The 23,402-nt window shown below is 36.1% G+C and overlaps 1 protein-coding gene across 1 annotated transcript in view; it reads left to right on the top strand.

The window, feature by feature from the left end:
* Positions 1-23,402, top strand: part of Nav3 (neuron navigator 3) — a 762,474-nt gene that overhangs the window by 677,022 nt on the left and 62,050 nt on the right. The window contains exons 17-22 of the mRNA XM_036169458.1: positions 1,423-1,911; positions 5,610-5,651; positions 7,235-7,395; positions 13,131-13,319; positions 16,422-16,474; positions 22,112-22,135. Coding sequence (XP_036025351.1) covers positions 1,423-1,911; positions 5,610-5,651; positions 7,235-7,395; positions 13,131-13,319; positions 16,422-16,474; positions 22,112-22,135 — 958 coding nt within the window. The remainder of the gene's footprint in view (positions 1-1,422; positions 1,912-5,609; positions 5,652-7,234; positions 7,396-13,130; positions 13,320-16,421; positions 16,475-22,111; positions 22,136-23,402) is intronic.

Genomic DNA, 23,402 nt, shown 5'->3' with positions numbered 1-23,402 from the left:
TCCAGAAGCCTGCACAGGGCTGAATCTTAACATAGTAAAAAGCAAAACAAAACAAAAAGTCAAAATATGATGTCATGGTCAGGATTTTAAAACATTTGGATATCTGACACAGGGCAAGAACTCACAAGTGAGATGACATTGATAACTCTTTGTCAGTGTTCTTTGACAGGACCCAGCAGCATGATGTAGGTACCACAATTATCTTTGTATTAAGTATATGAAGTTCTGCTTAGGAATAGCTCTGGTTTTAGATACCCCAAGTAGCATGGGGGAAATTAGTGTGTGACTTAGGACAAACTGTTAAATATACCTGCCTCTGTTTCTTATCTTTAAATTAATAATCATTTATCACCTATACCTTGTTAAATATTTAAGGTTTGTTTTTATTCTGCTGGTTTAACCTAGAATTAGGAAGAGTCTTGAAAAATTTAATCTCACATTTAAGTAACCTTCCAAGCATAACTGTTTGAAAAGTAGCAGTCAAATTTCTCATTAGAAGAACTAATTGTGAAGAATGTTTTGAAGTGTCAGTTCTTCTTGGAAAGAATAAATTATAGCTTTAGCAAGAGTAAATAATCTCACTGCTTATGTGAAAACCAATAGTGCCCTCCTGTGGCCCATTACCTATGAAACAATTTCTCATATTCGTCATAAAAGTCTTCCACTGCAGGAAATATGGATTTCATTGCAGCTGAATTAGTAACCATTCTGCCATTACTTCATATCATCTTATTTCCATATTTGCATAAATTTGATTATATCATCTCTTTCACTTCAAAACTAAAATGTTTTCTGATCTAAACTCCAGTATCTAACTTAGCACCAATGATATTTCAAATCACTGGTATAAATATATGTCGGAGTAGCTCTGGCAGTTGACAGAAATCCCTGTGGATTTTCCATGGGAAGATTTCAGCAAATCCATCTGTTGCTAACAATATCCAATATTTCCAGCTGAGTCATTCAGGCCTCCAGACATTACTTTCCTTAAGTATCCCCTTTAGATTTTTGAGTAACCTATTTTAAAAAGAGGAAAATCCATTGAAGTGCCATATATACCGAATGCGTAGAAGTTGTTTCATTATAATGGTTCTGTAGATAGGCAATGCCGGAATGGCCAAAATATTTTAGAGTCCTTTGATCGCTAGAAGTGTAAAAATCAAGCATGATCATGTTTGACTTTTGCCCACTTCTGCCCAACTTGGTTGTAGTCCAGTGCAGACTTCCCCTTAAGATATTTAAGGAGATTTTTAGTAGTCAATGAATACCAAGGCCAATCACATCACCTTCAGGAACATAGAGGCTAGACGTGCTTGGTAGCTCGCTACTCCAAAGCACACTTGGCTCTGTGGACTGAAACCCTATGGAATGTAGATATGAGTCTCTTGGAACAACTGAAGTTGTTATTTGTTTTTCTTTTAGGTTGTTTGGTGCCAAGGCAGGTGGCAAATCTGCCTCCGCACCTAATACTGAGGGTGTGAAATCCTCCTCAGTACTGCCCAGCCCTAGTACCTCATTAGCGCGACAAGGCAGTCTGGAGTCACCGTCGTCTGGTACGGGCAGCATGGGCAGTGCTGGCGGGCTAAGCGGCAACAGCAGTCCTCTCTTCAATAAGCCCTCAGACTTAACTACAGATGTTATAAGCTTAAGTCACTCCTTGGCTTCCAGCCCAGCATCGGTTCACTCTTTCACATCGGGTGGTCTTGTGTGGGCTGCCAATCTGAGCAGTTCGTCTGCCGGCAGCAAGGACACTCCGAGTTACCAGTCCATGACTAGTCTCCATACGAGCTCTGAGTCAATTGACCTGCCCCTCAGCCATCATGGCTCCCTGTCTGGACTGACCACAGGCGCTCACGAGGTGCAGAGCCTGCTCATGAGAACGGGTAGTGTGAGATCTACTCTCTCAGAAAGGTGAGCTTTCCTGGAGGCATGGATGAGTCTTTAATCCCTTCTTCCTGTGCTGTGCCCACTACCCAACCCTATTAAATAAATGTCCTTGATTCCACTGTGCATACAACTATGCAGTGACATAAAAATGAAGTTAAACTTAGAGTTAACATTGATAAGACCAATCTTATTCTTCACTCGTTACCAAATTTGATGAGTAATGAAGTCATTAACGACAGGGTGACTGAATCATTTTCTTAATATGGATGCCTACCTTTCCAGTCAGTAGGCACTTTCAATAGTATATAAAGTAGGCATTCATACAGCAAGTGATATCTTCTCAAGATGTTAATTGTCGGCTTGAGAATCAAGACACCACAGTCCTTAGGATGATTAAAACTTGGTGAATGACCAAATTCAAATGGATTCTACAATTGTGCTCTAAGAAATATGTGGAATTTTAAAATCTAAGCTCAATCCTTTATTAAGACATATTCTACAATGCCCAAACTGTCCATTGATCTATTATTTCCAGCTCTTCTTCTGGGTTCTCTTGCCTGTGTGAAACACAAAATCAGGAATGAAATGTTGCCTCCTGGTGTTCCACCACTGTACTGCACACCAGCAGCCATGCACTTGGCACGTCCACTCCATTAAAGCCTTTGAGACCTAAATGAATGATTGGTACTCAGGGCTTACTGTGATGGACTGGTGGTTATGGAATGTATGTTTTCCCATTCACAAAGAGCCAGAGCCCTGACAACTGGGTTGTGTAAACTAAAATATATCTATTTCCCTTTAATTTTTTTTCTTAGTACATGCAACATAAAAAGTACTGGTACTGAATAATCCATCAAAAATTAGACTTTCAGTCATCTCAGATTCTAGTTCCAGTAGTTATAAGGTAAATGGGGACGATCACATGTCATGTATAAAACTTATGCCAAGTAAATAGGTTTTGATATTTAAAATGTATTGTCTTATTTAAATAGTGTATTCTAGATTTATAAGAACATACGTAAAGAATTTCTTAAAAAACAAGTTGTATCTAAAGCAAACAAGCAGGTTATAATTTACTAGTCATAATCATCCTCCAAAATACAAATAATCTTTAAATTATAAAGATGAAAACATAAAGTTGATCATATAGATTTCAACCTATTTGGTTAGCCTTCAAACATTAAATGCTAAGAAATGTGGTCAAGTAGGTCATTGTAACCAAGAAACCAAATCAAAACTGCATGTTAAAATCAACAAATCCTATGTTATAGTGTAATCCAGTTTAATTATTTTATTCTATGTTTTAACTCTATTCTAAAAAATGTCTACTAAAAATACAACAATAAACATATAGTTATTTACTGTTTTAAAGCAAATGATTTCAGAAGTTTTGCAGTATTGGAAATAGGCTAATTTAACCCAATATTAAAATAATCAAAGACTTTCCAAAATATGCTTTAAATGTATTAGTGACTATTCAGCCATGGAAAGTCAATGTGACTATCTTATTATGAATGACATATAAGACTGATAGTAATCAATTCCTTCCAGCAAAAAAGTAGATTGATTTTTTTTTAATTTAAAACACTGTGTATACCCTTTTTCTTTAGAAGAAAAATGCAAAGTCTAACTGCGTTTTAACCCTTAAGAGTACATATGAGGAAGTGTGTGGTCTGTTTAAGAAAATCTCATGTGTATGGCCTGATATAATTGGTCAGTTAATAACTAAATTGAAAGTATAAAAGTGTATCAAATTCTGATTTTTTAAAAATTAATTTGAGATGGGTATGATAGATGTTAAGGTGTATGTAAGTTCTTGACTTCTCATATTACACTTTGATCTTCACATCCTAGAACTAATAAATCAGTAGTTTTCATACTAATTTCAATTTTTACATAAATTATTCTTCACTAAAATTTAAATGTAAGGAAATGAATGAATACAAATGAAATAATTTTTCCATATTGCCCTACACCTCAGATCTAGTCATTGGTGGTTCTGTGACTATAACTAACCCATATTTGTTTTGTTTCATTCTATTTTATTGTGACCAAAGCATATTTTTTAAGTAATTTAAAGTTATAGACAACCTTGTAAATTCCTAGTTTGTCATTAAATGTGAAATTTGACAACCATGTTGCATATTACAATTGTTGGCCTTAGACAAACGGTGCGATAAGTAAGTGAAATCTCTATTTGACTTACTGTCTCTACCTCCCTAGCCATTGCTGACATTAGAGTGGTCACTCCTTGAAACTTTGCAGAAAGCCAACATAATACTATCATGAATGTCTCGAGCAGTGGATCTCCACTTTCCTAATGCTGCAACCCTTTGATACAGTTCCTCATGTTGTGGTGACCCAAACCATACAATTATTTTGTTGCTACTTCATAACTCTAATTTTGCTACTGTTATAAATCATAATGTAAATATTTTTGGTGAACGAGATTTGCCAAAGGTGTCTTGACCCACAGATTGAGAACCACTACTCTAGAATTTAGAAAATGTTCTATGTTATTCAATTTAAGTGTGTTTTCTGAGTTATTCCACTGTAACATACAAAAATGTAATTTTTATACAACCTGATAACATTGGCAAGATAATAACAATTTTCTAATTTTCTGCAATATTTTAAAGAAATAATGGCATATGATCATATAAATACATAGCCCAAAATAGTTCATATTTAGAGATTTCTTATTTGTTTAGTATGATTCCTTTGGTTTGGTTATTCATACTAGTTAGGAAATTTTATAATCACAATATACAACAAGAACAAATTACTCATTGGCATACAATGACAGATGGAGTACCTGTAGAAGAAAACATTTTAGCTTTGACGTTGAGTGATTCAAGTCTAAGTCAGTCTGTTTTGCATTTGTGTTTTATCATTCCCATTGTGCACACACTCTGTTTAGTTTTGATCACTTGATGTTCTCAATGAAGAGAGCAATAGTTCTGTAAATCCATGTTCATTTTCCACTTTGGCAGTCTGCATGCTGGAGATTAGAAAGGAGCCTCTGGCTGTGTCCTGCTCTTCTCCATTTCCCATGAGTCACTTTCCACTTCTCTAGGCACACCGTTCTAGCCCAGTGTCTGATGAACTGAGAATTAGCTAAAATAAAGGTGATACAATAGATAACCCTTTAAATACCCAGTCAATGATTTCTCAAAAATGAAATGGCTTATTGCATTAACATGTTCAAATAAATTATACTAGCAACATTGTTTAACAAGAATACATGTTATATAATAAATTCTGTCTTGTATGTAAGTGGGAAACAAATCTACCCATATTTTTTATTATCAGTAACTAGACAAGTTAAAACTATTATGTGACTTTTCATCCTATCCTGTTATTGGGACTTGTCACTTCAATAGCTGGTGCCATTGACATCCCTATGATTCTCCTGCATATGAGGTCACAGCAAAAGTCTAGTCCACTGCACAGGAAAGGGGAGGGTACCACAACATCCACAGGGAAGTTCTGCTAATGTGATTTAATGCCCATTCTAATTATTTTGAATGTCACTAGGATAGAAAGATATGGGAGCGACAGAGGTCCTGTTACTTGGTTGGCTTTTCCAGTCAGTTCAGTATTCATGTATGTATTTGCAGAGTGTTATTTTGTGTAGTTTGGAGAACGAATTTTGTTGAGTATGTGATTTGGAAATTTTTTTGTTTGCATGATGTCCTTAGGGGTTTTCTTTGTTTTAACAGCATGCAGCTTGACAGAAATACACTACCCAAAAAGGGACTAAGGTATATATTTCTCTCAGCACAACTGGTGCCTTTTTCTGTTTTTATGTAAACTCTCTGTGCTGTGTCTTCTTCCCATCTGTTTACCGTGAGGCCTCTGACATGGAAGATGAAGTCTCTGTTAATCTTGATGCTTTCGATAGCTTCAAGGGTAGGTGATGCTCCTTAGGAAGAGATGCCATTGAGGATGGAGGTGGTGACCCAAGTGAATCCCAGTAGGAATATCACAATTATGAAATTAAAGGAGCTTCTCCGAGGCTTTGCTCATGAGGGGAGCAGCTAGTGGTAGGGCTGCAGAAGTCAGTTCTCTCTTAGGAAGATGAAATTACCTCTCCATGTTTTCCTCCTTGGAAGTATACATTTGCAAAACCTCAAAACTGAAACCCAGGAGGTGACTGAATTGGTAAACAATGCTTGGTAAGCAAGCATGAGGACTTGAGTTCAAATCCCCAGCACCCACATAAAGAGCTGAGCATACAGCCATGGACTGTTAACCCAGCACTGGCAGGAATGCAGACAGGAGAATCGCTGGTTTGCAGCTTAGCTTGGGTTTGGTGAGACTATGCTGATTCTATTTCAAAGAAGTAAGGCGGAAGGCAGTAGAGCATAGTGCCTGATTTCTTCCTCTGACCTCCACGTGCATGTGTGCACACAATGCACACATATATACTATAGACATTCATACATGGACAGATGCACACAAAAAATTTATATTTTTTAAAATGAAAAATAATCCCCCAAACCATCTTAGCTCACACCTGTGACAAGTTAAAATGAAAGGTTGAAATATGCTATACATGGAGTAAAAATAAAAAATAAAAATAAAAAGAATTAGCATCACATAGCAGGTATGGCAATTCATTATTATTTTACAGTTTTTTCATAAAAACTCAGTCTCAATTTCTGCTTTTCATACTTGCTTTTATTATTCACCAGATCAGTTTAAATCTCAGTTAATGTCACTTAGCAATTTCTAAATAGTCATTCGATCCAGAATTAAAATATAATGAAAATTGAATTCATGACCATGAACCTATGTTACACACTATATTTTTTTCTTTTTTCTGAGAAAAAGATACAGAGAAAACAGCTTACAGGGACAGCGCTATGAGCGTGATAAACTGACTGCAAGTGGCATTTGAACCAAAGAACGGAAAGAAAACTCTAGTTCTCAGTTTGTGTCCCATTTCCTGTGCTGTTCTGTGGCTGTCACTGGACCTCCCTTAGCTTCTGGCCTACCATAGTCCACCATGTTGAATCGCTGTTCTTCCCTTCCCATGTCCTCCCAAACACAGTGCTTTGGGGGTCCTCCTCAGTTAACGTGGCTGTCTGCTCATTGCTTCTGACTTTCAAGTCTGTAGCTCACAGAAGCATCCTTTTCTTCTCACATGCCTCTATTTACTTTCCCCGTGGGATCAAGCAGATGGTGCCAAATCATCTGGAGGAGCTGAGCAGTTGTAATTAGATCCAATCTGTTTGTGATTGCTGTTCAGTCTGAATAGTCAGCTCCCTCGATTGTCTTCTTGTCCTGATGTTGCCTTGCCCTTGTCGATGTGCTCAAGTGTCTCAGCTGTGCTGTTTTGCAGATACACCCCATCATCTCGGCAGGCCAACCAAGAAGAAGGCAAGGAATGGCTACGTTCCCATTCTACTGGAGGGCTGCAGGATACTGGCAGCCAGTCTCCCCTGGTCTCCCCGTCTGCCATGTCATCTTCAGCCACAGGAAAATACCACTTCTCCAACTTGGGTAAAATATTCTAAATCATTAATTCCGTTCCCCTTCCTTTCTCAACCTACCCTTGTGGGAATATTGGTGTGTTTCCATAAAAAAGGAAAGAAGAGAAGAGCCTCAGCATAGATCTTACTGTACATAGAATAATTTTCAGATATTGTATCACTTATTTTCATGATGAATTCTTAATTTTCATAATTATTATAGCTAGAATTATCATTTTTTGTGAGCTGAAGCTGAACTGTACAAAAGAGACCATTGTAAGTATCAGAAGCAGGGACAAATTTCCAAACACCTGACCTCGAGCACACGACCCTTTCTGTTCTATCTCAAAGTCCTTATTTATATTCAGTGAAGCATCTTAGTTTATGTTGTTTCTGAACAAAATTAATGGTCTAAATGGAGACAAATAGAATATGGAAATAATTAGGCTGAAAAGAGTATGCAATTAGATGGCTGCAAGATAATTTCTTGAAACGTTATTGAAATCAAAACGCTCCTTAAATGCATAGTATGTCACTGAAGACAACATTCTGTGAACACTAAATTTTAGAGGACTATACTGAAAAATAAATGACTGTCTTACCCACTAGTATAATTTGTGGGAAGTATAGTCATTTATGTAAATATCATAGAAACAGAGAAGGTTGAGAAAACAATGAAACATGTCTAAACATGTCAGTTATCATTTTAAAAACCCAGGGATGATGTAAAAAATTATTATTATTTTTTTACTAGAAAGGTGGCTTGACAGTTAAGAGCTTGTACTGTTTTTCTGAAGGATCCAAACTTGGTTCCCAGCCCCTCATAAGGCAGATTACAATCTCCTATAATTCTCGCTCCAGCTTGATACAGTGTCTTCAGCCTCCTCTAGCATCTGTGCTCCCAGTACACACAACTACACATAGATACACATATGTGCATATTATTATTATTAAATATTTAAAAATTGATTCATCTTCTGTCAAGTCATATGGGAAGTTGTCTCCTTATTTTCTCTGTCAACTGAAGGAAAAAAAATGGTTCCAATAATGTCACCACAGATCATTCACAGTCAAACAATCTGAACTTTTCAACTTTTAACCCCAAAGCACTCAGACTAAATATTTCCCATTTCAATTATTTCCACTATAGCTACTAGGGCATTTTAAGTCATAGACACTAATCTCAACCACAGTTCCATATGAGCTACTGAATTGTTATGAACATCAAGGCTTCGTTGCTGTAGCTGCACATAAGGCTACTTCTTTGCCCCATAATTGCAAAAGATGTATATCTTCTTTTTAACTTGGTGCATAATTATAAAACAGCGAAAAGTCTAACACTGAAACTTTTTTAAAAATTGAAAATATTTTTGTGGGATCTTAATGCTGTAAAGCCTAATCACATGTAATGGAATGTCTGAAAGAGAAACCTAAATCATTCAAAACATTGTAGATATTCCTGAAGTACCTCCTGTGTCCTATCAAATTTTTATTAATTGATATTATTTAGCTGCATATTTATGCCAGTTTTCCTACACTTTCCTACTATATTCTGAATAAATCTTTCTAGTCCATTATTCTTGGATGAAACATAGCACCTTCCTAATTTTTATTTTTTGGCCTTGGGGAAGCCATTAAAACTTAACTGAACAGATATATAATAACTAGGTCACACTACAAGGGATGATTGATGTAATAAATTGGAAGACCATGTAATACTTGAAGACTTAAGACTGAAAAAAAAAAAAAAACATTTTTGTTAGGAAGCTTATCTCATGCTGTGAAAGGACAGCAGTTAGTTTTGCCTGCAATTAATTCAATATAATTCCAAACTAGTGACTATAATATTTAATATGGATGTAAATCAAAATGTCATCATATAAATATAGAATACAACTATGACATTTGAAATAAGATCTTCTTTACCAAGAATGTTAAACATTTGTATAGAGATATATTTAGAAGTTTGCAAAATTGAAATTAATATGTTAGCTGAAGCCAATATGTCCATGGTTACAGATGTTAAAAAAAATGATGATTTGAGATTATATTTCATTACATAATTTTTGAAGAGGTGAAACACAACATGGGAAGAATTGTGCTTTATCTGATAACCGACCATTTCTATAGACCTTTAGGGGCTATTGTTTCTATTACAGTTACCTTGCATTGAACTACATACAAACCATACTTTAGCATGGACTGTAGCAGTATACTGAAAATGAAATATAATTTAGGGAATCTTCAATTTTAATATTTGTTCTACTTGAATTATAAAATAATATTTCTAAACATTTTATATATTTACACATTTTTTAATAGGAGAAAAGAAAGGGCAGTTAAAAATAATGTGGAAGCTTTGTATGTTTGGGACGCTCAACTCTCAGGAGGCTGAGTCAGGAGGAATGAGGGTCAATGTGAGAATGAGTGATCTTAGGTTCATGTTCACCTTGACTCCAATGTTACCATGTAGAATCATTGACACCAACCTGTGCCTTCTCAGTAGTATGCTTTACTAAGGAGTGATTACTAAGCACTTTCCTAGAAGAAAAATTTCTTTTTTCTCTCTCTCAATCACCCTTCCAATAGAATACTGTTTCCCTCATCACACCCACCACACCCTTCAGCATGTTCATAGCGAACCATGCCATATGTACTGAAGAAGAAACTCCCATGGCCAAAAACACATATGATTTGGCTACTCATTTATTAAATAAACCTTCATGACATTGTAAACTCAACATGAGGGAAACTATTTCAAGCTATCTAAATCTGGACACACATTTTAAAAGTTTGTCCTTCAGTTTTCTTCTTTCTTTCTTTTTTTTTTAAATTTCTGAATTTTGAGCCATGTATCTTAGTTACATGTCCAGATTCCGCACAACACCTTAAGTTTAGGTTACATATGACTTTCTTATTTATAAAAATTTCATAAAGCCATCGGTTAATATCTTGCTATAGAAGCAAGGGTGTGGAATATAAAGTTATTTAAAACCTGTCTCAGGAGCTGGTGAGATAGCTCAGTCAGTAGTATGTACATTAATATAAATTAAATAAATATATCAAGCCCAGTCAGTTTTCCATTGGTTCCTGTTCTTGAAGTTGTCAAGTATATAATCTTAATAAAATCAACAGTTTTAGTCTGTGTGTTATACTCAGGGCAAGGTGAGTCCCCTTCTTTTATTAAGAGATTGCCCCATATATTTCTCTTCTATTCAGAGACTGCTCTATGATTCCTGCTTTTGTGTGGACTGTAAAGGTCATGTATTCTCTCATTATTTCCATCAGACTCTAAAAGTAATATTTGGATATTTTACCAATTTAGATGACGGAGCTAGACTGTTTTAAGCATCAGTATAACCACTTTACTATTTTTTTTTTTTGTATTCTATTACAAAACAAAACACACACACACAACCTTCCGTCTGTGTTGCTTTTCATCACTTCAGTCCTTTCTCCTGGTGGACAGTCTTGAAATCAGAAACTATGTTATGTTTCTCTTCTCATTCTACTGTAAAAACAGCAAACCTTTCATTAATGCTATAATTGAATGTTCTTAAGTACTGTTCATATATTTCCAATGGAATATAATCAATATTGCCTGTAAATTCAACTATTTCCTATAAAGTTTTATAACTTTCATTATAGTAAGCTTTCTGATTGGACTATCTTGAACTGCCAGCCCACAAATAATGACATGGAGACTGATTATTAATTAAGAGCTTGGCCTTAGCATAGGCTTTTCCCCCAACTAGCTCTTATTACCCTGTTTTTATTGATGTGTGTTCTCCCATGTGGCTCAGTTACTTCTCCTCTGTCCTGTAGGTTTTGCATCTCACTACCATCTTCCCACCTCTCTTCACAGAGTTCTTTCTTTCCCAGGAAGTCCCGCCTGTTCTTTCCTGCCTAGATATTAGATGTTCAGCTCTTTATTAAGCCAATCACAGTGACACATCTTCACAAAATTCAAGCAAATATTCTACAACATTTAATCATTATTTTACCATGAGTGGGTAAACTCTTATATTTGAAAGTATACAAAGAGGATTTGCATGGATATGTCTGTGTTCATTTTGGTAACCAAACTGTTAACAAATGTCCCTTTAAATGCTGGTATGGATATTAAAGTGATGCATATGTAAATATGTTGAAAACAATTTTACAAGAGTCAGTTTGTGATGTAGAAAGTGAACAGGTTAATGTACCCCATCTCAGTACCTTGAACATAAGCATTCAAGTTCTGAATGTCCTATTGAAAACTTAATGGCTCTTAGCAACCATGATGATCTAGAACTAATGGCCACTGCTATGGGCTAGAGGCATACACCTGAAAAAAAAAATCTTACTCTCCTCCTCCCTCCATCCCACTGTCTCTTTCAGTCTCTTGATCTCTCCTTCCTCTGTCTCTCTGTCTGTCTCTGTCTCTGGTTCTTTTCCTTTATCATTTACTTCCTTCTTTATATTTTCTCCTTTCTTCCAGTTAGTTATATCATTTACAAATTGATAGTTTATTCCTTTTTCAGTATATTTCTACATTTGATTCCTTGTCTACAATTCATTTAACTCCAGTGCATAACTATCAGAAGGACGTTCTGTCTCATAGTCCAGTTAACATTGTGAAATATTGAGCATAGTTTCTTGTAAACAGTACATACACACTTTTGGTTGGGTCTAGCTTCCAATTTAACTTTACCATGAGGACAAGTCATTATATTAAGATGTGTCATGCATCAAAAAATAGAGCTAGTTTTAAAAACTCAAACCAATTCAATTCAGCATTGCTGACGTGGTTCTCCAGTGTTCTAACAGTGCTCAGCAGTTTCCTCTATAGCTAATAGCAGTTTCTTTTATGGGCTCTGGCTTGTTCCTTATATAGCAATAACAAATTCACTTTTCGTAAATATGAGGAATTTCATTACAACAAACTCATGATGGCTCTTTCTCAAATTTTCTGCCTCAATCCTATACCAACTTTGAAAAATGTGTTTTTCTGACGCCATTGTTTACTTAGTCAGCCATATCGTTTTTTTATATTGATGATTATCACTTGGTCTAAATCGCAAGATACTTTAAGAGCTACAAGGCAATAGACAACTGACAGAATCTTATTTGAAATTGGGCATTTAAGATACGTCTTTGAAATGTTTGTCTTGGCAACCTCATTCTGATATTTTTGTCTTAGACTCAGCAGGAAATGACTTTTTTATGATACTCTTTCTAAAAGACTAACTACCATATGTACTTTCTTTGAAGAAAATGCTTTTTATTCTTCTTTATGACCTTGCCCTAATAAACTCACATCAATGTAGCTCAAAATGACTTAAATTCTTCACCTGGAAATATCTACAAAGCTCTTCCTGTGGAGATTGGATTTTTCTTTTCATATTTTACTTTCTTTTCCATTATGCTTTGCCTCTTAAAGTGGTGATTATTCCCTAGAAAAGAAGTCTATTGTCCTGAGAGAGACAGTGTTTTATCATTTACTAGAAAATATCATGTCATTATATCTCTAACACAAACAGCTAAGGAGACTTGCTGGTGGTGATTTCTGTTGCTTTCGAAACTGGCAAGATTCTTGCCATGAGAGTGTTCGGAGGAAGGAGCACATGCTTTCTGTCATTGATGTTTTTCAGGTGGAATCCCCACTGCCCTACAACTGAGGGTTCCTAACATACATGTTTTTACAAGAATTGGGATTCTCTTTAACTTTGTTTTAGTCAATTATCTTCCCTGTCCAAGTCCTTGAGGCTGTTCTTTGTTTTCCAGTGAGTCCCACCAACCTGTCTCAATTTAATCTTCCTGGACCCAGTATGATGCGCTCCAACAGCATTCCTGCCCAAGACTCCTCCTTCGACCTCTATGATGATGCCCAGCTTTGTGGCAGCGCCACCTCTCTAGAAGAAAGACCACGTGCAATCAGCCATTCAGGCTCATTCAGAGACAGCATGGAAGAAGGTAATAAGGATAGGAATGGGGGACTATGAGACTGATGTTATTTCATGGAAGTCTTTAAGGAAATTAACTTCATTATTCACAACATAAAGATCCTTGAGAAGGAAGTGATTCCATGGTTGTAATTCTTATTTGGGGTTTGCTAAAGCTTGAAGATACTTTATTGTTTCTTTACGTATTATGAAGTGTGTCAGTTTCTTTTAGAATTGGTGCTTGATTATAGATCAGTTTGAATAAATCCAATGCTTTCCTACAGACAGACATAGAGCTTTAGAGAACCTTGATATATGTGTCTTGTATTAGAACAAATGTTTTAGTTGACACCTTATTAGAGAGCTATAAAAGGATTATCTTATAAAGTTATGTTGCTAACTTTTATTCTCAGCTCTGTGTGCTATTAGCTACAGTGACATTTTAGAATTTATATTCTACATACATTTTCTAATACAGGTCATTGTTTTATCCAATGGTAATGAAATTTATACCTGGCCTAGTAAATGTCTTTTGGTTGTACAATTGCACGTGAATGCTCTAAACAAATCTATGCAAAGGTCCCAGGAAGCTAAATAATGCTCAAGTGTACATATTTTCTCAAGTGTACATATTCCATAAAACTCAATTCTAATTTAAGAAAATTTCCTTTAATTTAATGAAACATTTTTAATTACCCATGAAGAAAGCATATGGCATGCACATCATAAAGCATGTCAGTTAAGAGGAAAATAAAACTAAACATAGAAATCTAAAGTAATTAGAGTAAAATCAAACATAAAAGGCACCTTTAATAACTGTGCATAACACAAAACCCCTAAACTTGAAACACATCAGAAGGTAAGCCTTTAGTCATGAGTTATTTATAGGCTGAACTTGGGAAAGTTTCCTAGTATTGTGAGCTCCAGTTTCTGTTCCATTCATGTTGTAGATTTCTCATGTGGATGAGATGGACATAAAAATGTAGCTCTTCCTTCTTCTTTCTCCATTGAATCTCCTTATGTAATATATCTTACGACTTCAGGTTATTACTGCAAACTTAATGTGCTAGCACTAACTCGGGTTCCCCCTTTGCCACTGCCCTTGGGGATAATAAGCAAACCATTGAGCTCCCTGTGATAGATGGTGGCCAGCTGATGGTGCAGCACAGTTAAAAAAATATAACCAATCTGAAATGTTAGGCTGTTGTCTTTATGAAGTGATTGTGTCGTGCTCTTGCACAGGAGCGTCTTATACTTTTTATACTCTACCAAGCCTATGGATGGCTTTCTAGAGTTCCCCATTTACAAGCAGAATGATGTTCATTGCTGGGAAATTTGGCAGCCAGTGTATGAAATTTAAATAATATGAATTGCTGAAAGCTAACCTCAATGGGCGAAATGAACCCTCTCTTCCCTATGCATTGCATGCTAAACCACTGGGGCTTGCTTAAATTGTGGTCTAGAATGAAGGCAGTCTTGAACTGGATTAAATTCTTGCTCAGTGCTCACACTGACAGATGAGAAGACTAAGCCACAAGCTATAAAGTAATAGGTCTATAAAAAAACAAGTGGCAAGCAGAGAATGAGAATGGGCTCTTCTGGGACATTGTCCATCTTCCTTCTGGTACTCCAGGCTAACTCTTGACATTTCTTTCAACATCACTAAAGAGCTATGTCGACACTGAAAGAATAGGACTTTTCAGAAGATGAATGAGTAATGCTTTGTGCACTTGATGAAGTAATAGTACTGTCTCAAGCCCTTGAGGTTATCTTTCATTCCCCTTTTCACACACATCTATATACTAATAAACACTTTTGAAGAGACTCTTCTGCAGCTGAGGAGTTGGACCAGTAGATAAGAATGCTTACTTTGCAAAAATGATGGTCCAATACCCATGTAAAAAGCCAACTGTTGCTGTGGACACATAGGCTTAGCACTTGGGGACAGAGACAGGAAGATTCCCAAAGCACCCTGGTCAAGCTGCCTAGTCAACAAGGAAACTTCATTTCAGCAGGGGACCCTTCTCGTGTTATGAGGAGGAGAGTGACAGAGGAAACCACATGACAGCCTGCACTGGTTACTAACATACATTCTTATGCAAGCACTGATCTTATACATACAGACCATGCAACACAACACACAACACATCAAAAGTAGAAATGAAAAGATTCTTCTTCTTGCTCTCTCTCAAACTTCATCCCCTGGTTGCTGTCTTTGTTGGCACTATCCCGGGCAGCTTCCACAGCCCTCTGCAAACCAGGTTAGAGGCATTGCCAACTGATCTCAATAGACTTTGGATTACTCTGTTTTAGTTTTCATTTTCATTATGGCTTTTGACTTCTTTTTGAGCATGCAGGGTTGTATCTCATTTATGTATGAGCCCAGGATCTTGCAATGATGTTAGACAATGTATGTGTTCAGCTAATGAATTAAAAGCAACAACAGCGTTATTCCATATGGAGAAGGGAAGAACTTATCTACAAATATAACTAAGCATTATTTTACCCACCTTTTTGGTTTAATACATTGTAAGTACAGAAGTAACATCAGATCTTCAATTGTGATGACATCATATTTGATGTGTATTGATGAGTCAGAATGAAATTTTCATCCTAATCTTTATCTTGAGGTGGAAATGCTTTTATATTACTAAAATTTATAAAGAATTGATCCTCCATTTCAAATAGCACAATCAGTTCATCACAATAATGAAATGCCAAATTGAATGAAGTACTTATTTCCTTGGAAATATATATAGAAAAACCCCAAAGGTGGATTTTTATGTTAGGAGAGTGAAATTCAGTGAACGAGATATGAAAGCCATTTAGAAATTTTAGGTTTCTGTTCATTATGTATGGTAGTTTTCTGCAGCTTCCAATTTGTGCAAGCGGTGGGCTTCATGCCCACTACTTCTCTCTGTAACTTGGTGAGTGACTGCAGCTAGTGTGTAAATTAGGCCGTGACCCATTAAATAATTAGCTCTCTAAGAGTTTTTTTCCAGTCAACTGTTTTCATAACTGGGTCCTTTTCTGTGGTTATTTTATATCTCTATCTGCCTGTTCTTTATGTTTTCAGCAAAAGTGAACTTACAAGTTGACTTCATGATTATAACCATGTGCTTGTTTTCTTCAGTTCATGGTTCTTCGCTGTCACTGGTCTCTAGCACATCTTCTCTTTATTCAACGGTAAGTATGGTCTGTTGTTCTGCTTCTGCCATGCACAGATGACCAAATAAACTAGTATTAAAATAGCAATTATCTAGTAAAATAGGGCCCCTCTGTGGCCTGCTTACATGACATTCACTCAACTTTAGTGCATTCATTATGAGCAGTGAGTAAGGGTAAAGCCATGCTATAAAACATGCTGGAGTGTGACAAGAGTCCTTACACCATGTGTATGCCCTACCCTCTGTCCAGGCTGCTTCTTGATTTCCTCTTTCATCCATGGCTAATAGCATTTTTTTTTTTTTGCGTTTTCTCCAGTTATTATTTTTCACGTTATTTCTGAGAAAGATTGTGCCGGAGAGGACCTTGAAGAACTAGATATGTGGTTTTTGTTTTGGGATTTTTTTTTCTCTAGAAAAAAAACAAACAAATCTTCTGAAAGATTTTACTTTAAATTTTTTTTTCCTCAGGAGATGAATGCCTGTGTTTCAGCTTTTCCCAGTGATAGATACTATGATTAATTTTTCGCAAAAAAAAAAAAAGGTGGGGGGGGAGAGAGAGAATATGTTTGTCCTTGAAGGTAGTTCTTCCTTCTGTTTAAAATACTCATCAGGAAATTACATGCTAGGTAAGCTTCCTTCAGTGAGATGTTAAAAGCAGGTAATGAGTCTTGTCTAGCTTTAAGTTCTGTGAGTAATCTGTCTTTTTGTATAAAAAGGACATGAGAAGGTCACAGCCTTTGGCTTGCACTCAGCAATTATGCTTTAAGAACAAGACTGATGATTTTTCACCTTTCTTCATCATTTTCCTTGCATGTATTAATTGTGCAAATAATGGGTTTCATCATGAGATTTTATACATGCATATAATATACTCTGATCATCCTAAATCCCTCCTGTACCCCATTCCCAATGTGTCCCTTTCTCTACCTCCAAGCCCTCCTCCTACTTTTATGTATTATCTTAATTGTTTTCCTACTTTATACATGACATCCAAAATCAGACTGTCATTGATGACATGGCCATTTTTCTTGCTTCTCATTTAATGGTAAAAATTGCCAATACATTCTCTGATGAAGGTATCAGTGTTAGTATAATGTACTAACATTTTAGGTAAATGTACTGTTTTATACTAATGGATAAAAAAGTAAGGAAGGTAAAAATAACTTGAAAGGACATGTAATAGAGTTATGTTAAGATTTGGCATTCCTCCTACTGTGCCAAGATTGTTGCTCCTTGAGATATACTTGATATATATATATATATATATATATATATATATATATATATATATACACATATACATACATATATATATATGTATACTATTGAACTTCAGATTTTTTATAGGGGAAGAAAACTTGGAGCATCTTTATAGTCATTGTTTTGTTCTTTAATAGACATTAGTTGTGATAATCACATTTTAAATAATTACATTAATAATATTTGAATAAAACTTCCATTATGATTTAAGAGCAAACAGATCATGGGTTTCAGAAAACAACAACAACAACAGATGATTAATTGGTCTACTGTAGGGTCTGAGAGACATTCATATAATAATAATCATCTTCTCTATCTACACTATTCAATACCTTAACTGTGAGGTGTCAATTACTATTGATTATTTGCAGTACACATAGAGACTGATTGTCACATCTCCATCTCCATTTGAATAACCAGGTGTGCTTAGTATTTGCTCAAATTAGATAGGACAAGATTTATGCTTAAAACTATGAATTAGCACAAAAAGGCAGGTTTTTTATTTTATTTTATTTTATTAGTACACACTGCATAATACTGAACCTCCTTAATGTATACAGTTGAGACATGCTAATTCAAATAAAACCAAGTGGACAGATTTTTATAAACTGTTATTTGTCTTATCAAATTTATTCACATATATATTCTCTACTATCGCTCTGTTTTTATATCTCCCCACCCTCCTGCCCATAAGCCCTCTTCCTCACCAATCTTTCTTGCATATTCATGTCTATTCATTTTGTTTTGTGGTCCATAGAGTTTAACCATGACAATCTATATGGCCACGAGTGTGGAGTTATTGGTTGAAGCCTAGTGGGCTTAGCAGTATGTACACACGAAAGAGAATTTGTCTTCAGAATCTATCAGTAGCTAATCGTTCAGCAATAAAGAGTTTTAAATTATAGGATGGTAGGAATGGGAAGCTAAACTATGACACTAAGAAAAACATACATGAGAATTAGTACATTCAAAGCACTAGATGGGGGCCTGGAGAGGTGACATGGTGTTCCAGAACACTTGGTGCTCTTGTAGAAGACCTGGGTCAAATTACCGGTACGCACATGGTGGTTGGAAACCATCTGCAATTCCAATTCCACGGGATCTGACACCCTCTTCTACTACCTCTATGGTAGAATCCACTTGTGGACATGCTTTTCACACTGTGAACTGAAGCAGCCATTTTGAATTAACATTTCTTCCTGCCTTGGGATGCTAGGGGAAAACTGAATAGATTTGCATCCTCCCCTTGTTCAGTTAGTGTAGTGAGAGTATTCCTGCCTGGCCCAGTCAGGACAAATCTCTCTTACCCGCCAGTCCCACAGTCCCTCAGACCCAACCAAGAAAGCACACAGAAACTTATATTGCTTATAAACTGTATGGCCATGGCAGGCTGCTTGTTATCTACTTCTTTTATCTTAAATTAACCCATTTTTGTTAATCTATATTTTGCCACATGGCGTGTGGCTTACCAGTGTCTTTACATGTTGCTTTCCATGGCGGTGGCTGGCAGTGTCTCCTCCAGCCTTCTACTTCCCAGAATTCTCTACTCTCTTGTCCCTCCTATACTTCCTGCCTGACCACTGGCCAATCAGAACTTTATTTACACAGAGTGATATCCACAGCAAGTTAGCTATGACTAGATGTGGCAGGCAAGTTGCCCCATGTTCATGGACTGTTCCTCTCAAGTCAGAGTTCCACACGGTGGGGTCTTTGCAAGCCGGAAGTCACAGGCTTGTTGTCGTCAGCCAAGGAGTCACCTCCAGAAGCTTGCGACCTGTGTGCTTATTTTAAGATCCACATCCACCCTTTACAGTCTGGGGCTTTTGTCTAAAAAAGTAAATTTCTGTAATCTGTTCTGTTTTGGTTTTGGTTTCTTAAGGCCAGGAGTGCTCATACACACCTTTAGTTTCAGTACTCGGGAAGCCAAGGCAGGCAGATCTCTGAGAGTTTGAGACCAGGCTGGATTGCGTAGCAACTTCCAGGACTGCTAGGGCTGCATCGAGAGACCCTGTCTCAGTGATAATGATAATAATGGAAATATCCAGCTACACTAAGATGAATCTCTCCTCATTTTCTGTCCTTTTTAGATAAGGACGTAGGCTTTCAGACAAGCCACAGCCCTGCCACCTCCTCTTCCCTCCCTTACATTGAAGTTGTTCAGGCTGCTGCTTGTCATTCTTGTATTTCTTACTATGTCAATCTGCTAACATTACAAAACAAAGCGCAGCCTACAGGGCTGCATGATTATCCATTTTTAATACTTAGACTCTTTTAATTTTTATATGTAGGATACTGTTAAGCTTCTACATTACTGATCCCTGCAGTAGATTTTTTTCCATTGGTGAAATATGAAATTTTTACTGATTCTATTCTGTGTTTATATCCTACTTTCTACTGATTTCATGGGAAGAAGGCCCATGCTTCCTCCTTATACATGTCCTTCACAAATTGCTTAAAACAAAGACAGTGCTACAAGGTGATTATTAATAATAAACTTAGCTAGTTTGAGAAATACAGGAATCAATTGGTATTTTTAGACAGGATATTTTTATATTGTTGATTGTCCTTCAGTATGTTAGTCTTGCTTCAACAAACTCACTAAAAATATAATGTAATCAAACTCCACTATAACATCATTAATCCCAGATCTAAGCCACTGGGGGAGATAGATTATTATATTTGTCTCATTGCTCCATTTTTATGGTAGTAGGTATTACTGGTAAAAATAACCATGGAATATGAAAGAAGGCAAGGATTAAAGAAAGCAGTAGTCTGGAAAACTCAGCTATGAGAAAACTCATGCCATGCAGCACATTAATATGTAATATCTGTAACTTGAGGTTATTTTAATGAAAACGTGATGATGTGATGATCATATTTTGTTTCATATAAATAAAGTAGATCTCTTTTTAAAAAATGCATCCATTATTTATTGAGTCTTTATAATCTTAATGTAATCTGAATAAGCCTAAAGGCAGCATATGACCAGAATAAATTGATAATAAATACATAAAGTATTATGTAGTCGAACAAAGAAAATCATGCATAAGATTTAATCACGTTAATGACAATATTTTTTGCTCGTTCTGAACACCAAACCTCATATAATCACTTCAAATTACTAGAATTTAAAAAGTAAAAATATTGTGTGCTAACAATGAGTTTTAAAATGACCAAGGCAAATGTTAACATTGCTTTTACATACAAAGGTTTCTCATGAAGACGATTAAAGTCTTCCTAGTTAGCACACTGCAAGTATCTTGACATCCATCCTGACACTTTTCAAACATAGAAAAAAATTAATGAAATTCAGGTTAAAAGAAATGGTTGTGAATAAAAATATACCTAGGAAGTTGTGTTATTTGCAGTGTGTGTGTGTGTGTGTGTGTGTGTGTGTGTGTGTGTGTGTGTGTGTGTGTGTTTTCTTTCTTCAAGAAAACAGACCAAAATCAACTCAGGCATTTTTGCGTCAGTTAATCACAAATGTCCCCAAAGCAACCACAGGTGACAAGACTGTTTTGCAGCCCTTTTTCAGCAAGTGGGAACAGGCAGAGGTATTTTGTTCAGCAACATTACACATCCTCCAGTTCTTTCCAGATTGCAGCAGGTTCCCAAATGTAATGGTGCACATAACTCATTTGCTGGCACTTCATAGCCCAGCATGAAGATGGGAAAAAAGACCTAGGTGTTTTCTGTACAGAAGTATAAAACACCCTACCATTTTGTACAGCCATTCTTGTTTCCATAAGCTGCACAGCCAAAGTTATTTGGCTGTCTCTTTTATTACCACTTTAAAACAAAGTGTTTTGTTGCTTAGCTGATGTGCCTACCAAAAAAAACTTAATAACCATTAAGGAAAATAAAAGCAAATAGTAATTAGTAACCTCTACTTTCTATTGTTAACAACAGTGGCCAGCATTTCACCTTCAACTCCATTTGTCATTTTTATAATATATAAATCAGAAGATAAAATTCTTCTGACTAATCCTTAGCTAAAGATTTATATAAGTTCAAGGAGCCTGATATATGTATGTGTGTGTGTGTGTGTGTGTGTGTGTATAAACATGCATAAACATTTCACGTTCCCCTGTACCCATGTATTTAGAGTATGAGGTTATATTGACTTTTTAATGGTCCCTGTAAATCAAAAACTGTTTCATTGTCTTGAAGTATCTTATATATCTATTACTTATACTTTTAAATACTTTGTGTCACATATAACTATCCATTTCATTCCTATAGTATATTGTTTTATTATATCAGTTAAATAGACACATTTTATTCTTATGTTAGATCATAGAAGTTGTAAATATATGTTAAAATACTTTATTCATTGTTACATTAGAATAAGTTGACTTTATTTTTATAATTAAAACCTCTGTTTATGTTTTTACAGGCTGAAGAAAAGGCTCATTCAGAGGTAAAATTCTGTACCCTTTTAATATTTGAAAACCAGCCTGACTTGAGGATGAAATCAGTTTTATTGCCACTAGAGGGTGCTTGATACATTAGCATCACTGTGGGGCTTCTAGAAGAAGTTGATCAGTGGCTTTCTATGTTGCCTCTTAGGGAAAATGAAAGGAAGTTCTAGAAGCAAGCTTTCCTCTCATAGTCTGCCTGCTCCTTAACACCGAATACGTCATCTATAGTAGCTGTCACTCACTCATTCATTCAGTCATTAGTGATTTGAGCTCTAAAGTAGGAGAGCCACACATCCATTTCAATGTCCTTTTCTCACTGCCTGAGACAATGTGTTTAGGATCAATGAAACTGTAGAGTCTGAGGCACAGGGCCTTTTCCACACAGGTACCACAACCCTGCCTATCTATTTGTGGAAGGACTACACGGCCTCTATGAATTATTCTCTTCTGTATAGGAGATAACGTTCCACAAATACACATTTGCTTACAGTCATGTACCAAATCAACTTTCTGCTTGGAGAGGAAATTTTTCTTTACCCTTGTAAAGAAAAGCTTGTAGCCTAGAAGATCAGGGGGAGTTAAGACTTTACTCATGGGGGCTGATGAGGTGACTTAGCACTTTAGAGTGTATACTGCACTTGCAGAGACCTAAGCACCCATGTTTAGTGGCTTACAAACATCTGGAGCTCCAGCTCTCAGGGATACGACTCCTTCTTCTGACTTCTGAAAGAAACTGAGCTCACATTCACATGCACATGCATGGGTGCACACACAAACACAGAAGTTAATAGTAAATCTGAAACTTTATTCGGACTGTGGCAACAACTCTTTTATAGGTTTACACTGATGGAGATAAAAGAAATGCTTTGAAAGTGGCCTTGCAGAGGAAGTCATTCTCACTGAACTTATTTTATAAAGGTTTAGATTTAAAATTTATGCCAAGATATGTTCAAAACTTCTGACCGAGTATCAATCAATCTCAATCTCAATCTCAATCTCAATCTCAATCTCTCTCTCTCTCTCTCTCTCTCTCTCTCTCTCTCTCTCTCTCTCTCTCTCACACACACACACACACACACACACACACACACACACACACACACACACACACACACACATACACACTCACACTCACACTCACAATTTTTTAACTGAAACTATTGAATTTTACATCACATAGACATGACAAGACTTGTAGTGTTGGTCATGAAAACAGCAATGTCTACTAGTAACTATCCAATTCTTTTGTCATTTATGCTCATAGGT

This window comes from Onychomys torridus, chromosome 20 (genome assembly GCF_903995425.1).
Source record: "Onychomys torridus chromosome 20, mOncTor1.1, whole genome shotgun sequence".
Taxonomy (NCBI): Eukaryota; Metazoa; Chordata; class Mammalia; order Rodentia; family Cricetidae; genus Onychomys; species Onychomys torridus.
Note: the sequence above shows the minus strand (reverse complement) of the source record. Positions and strands in the feature narration are given on the sequence as shown.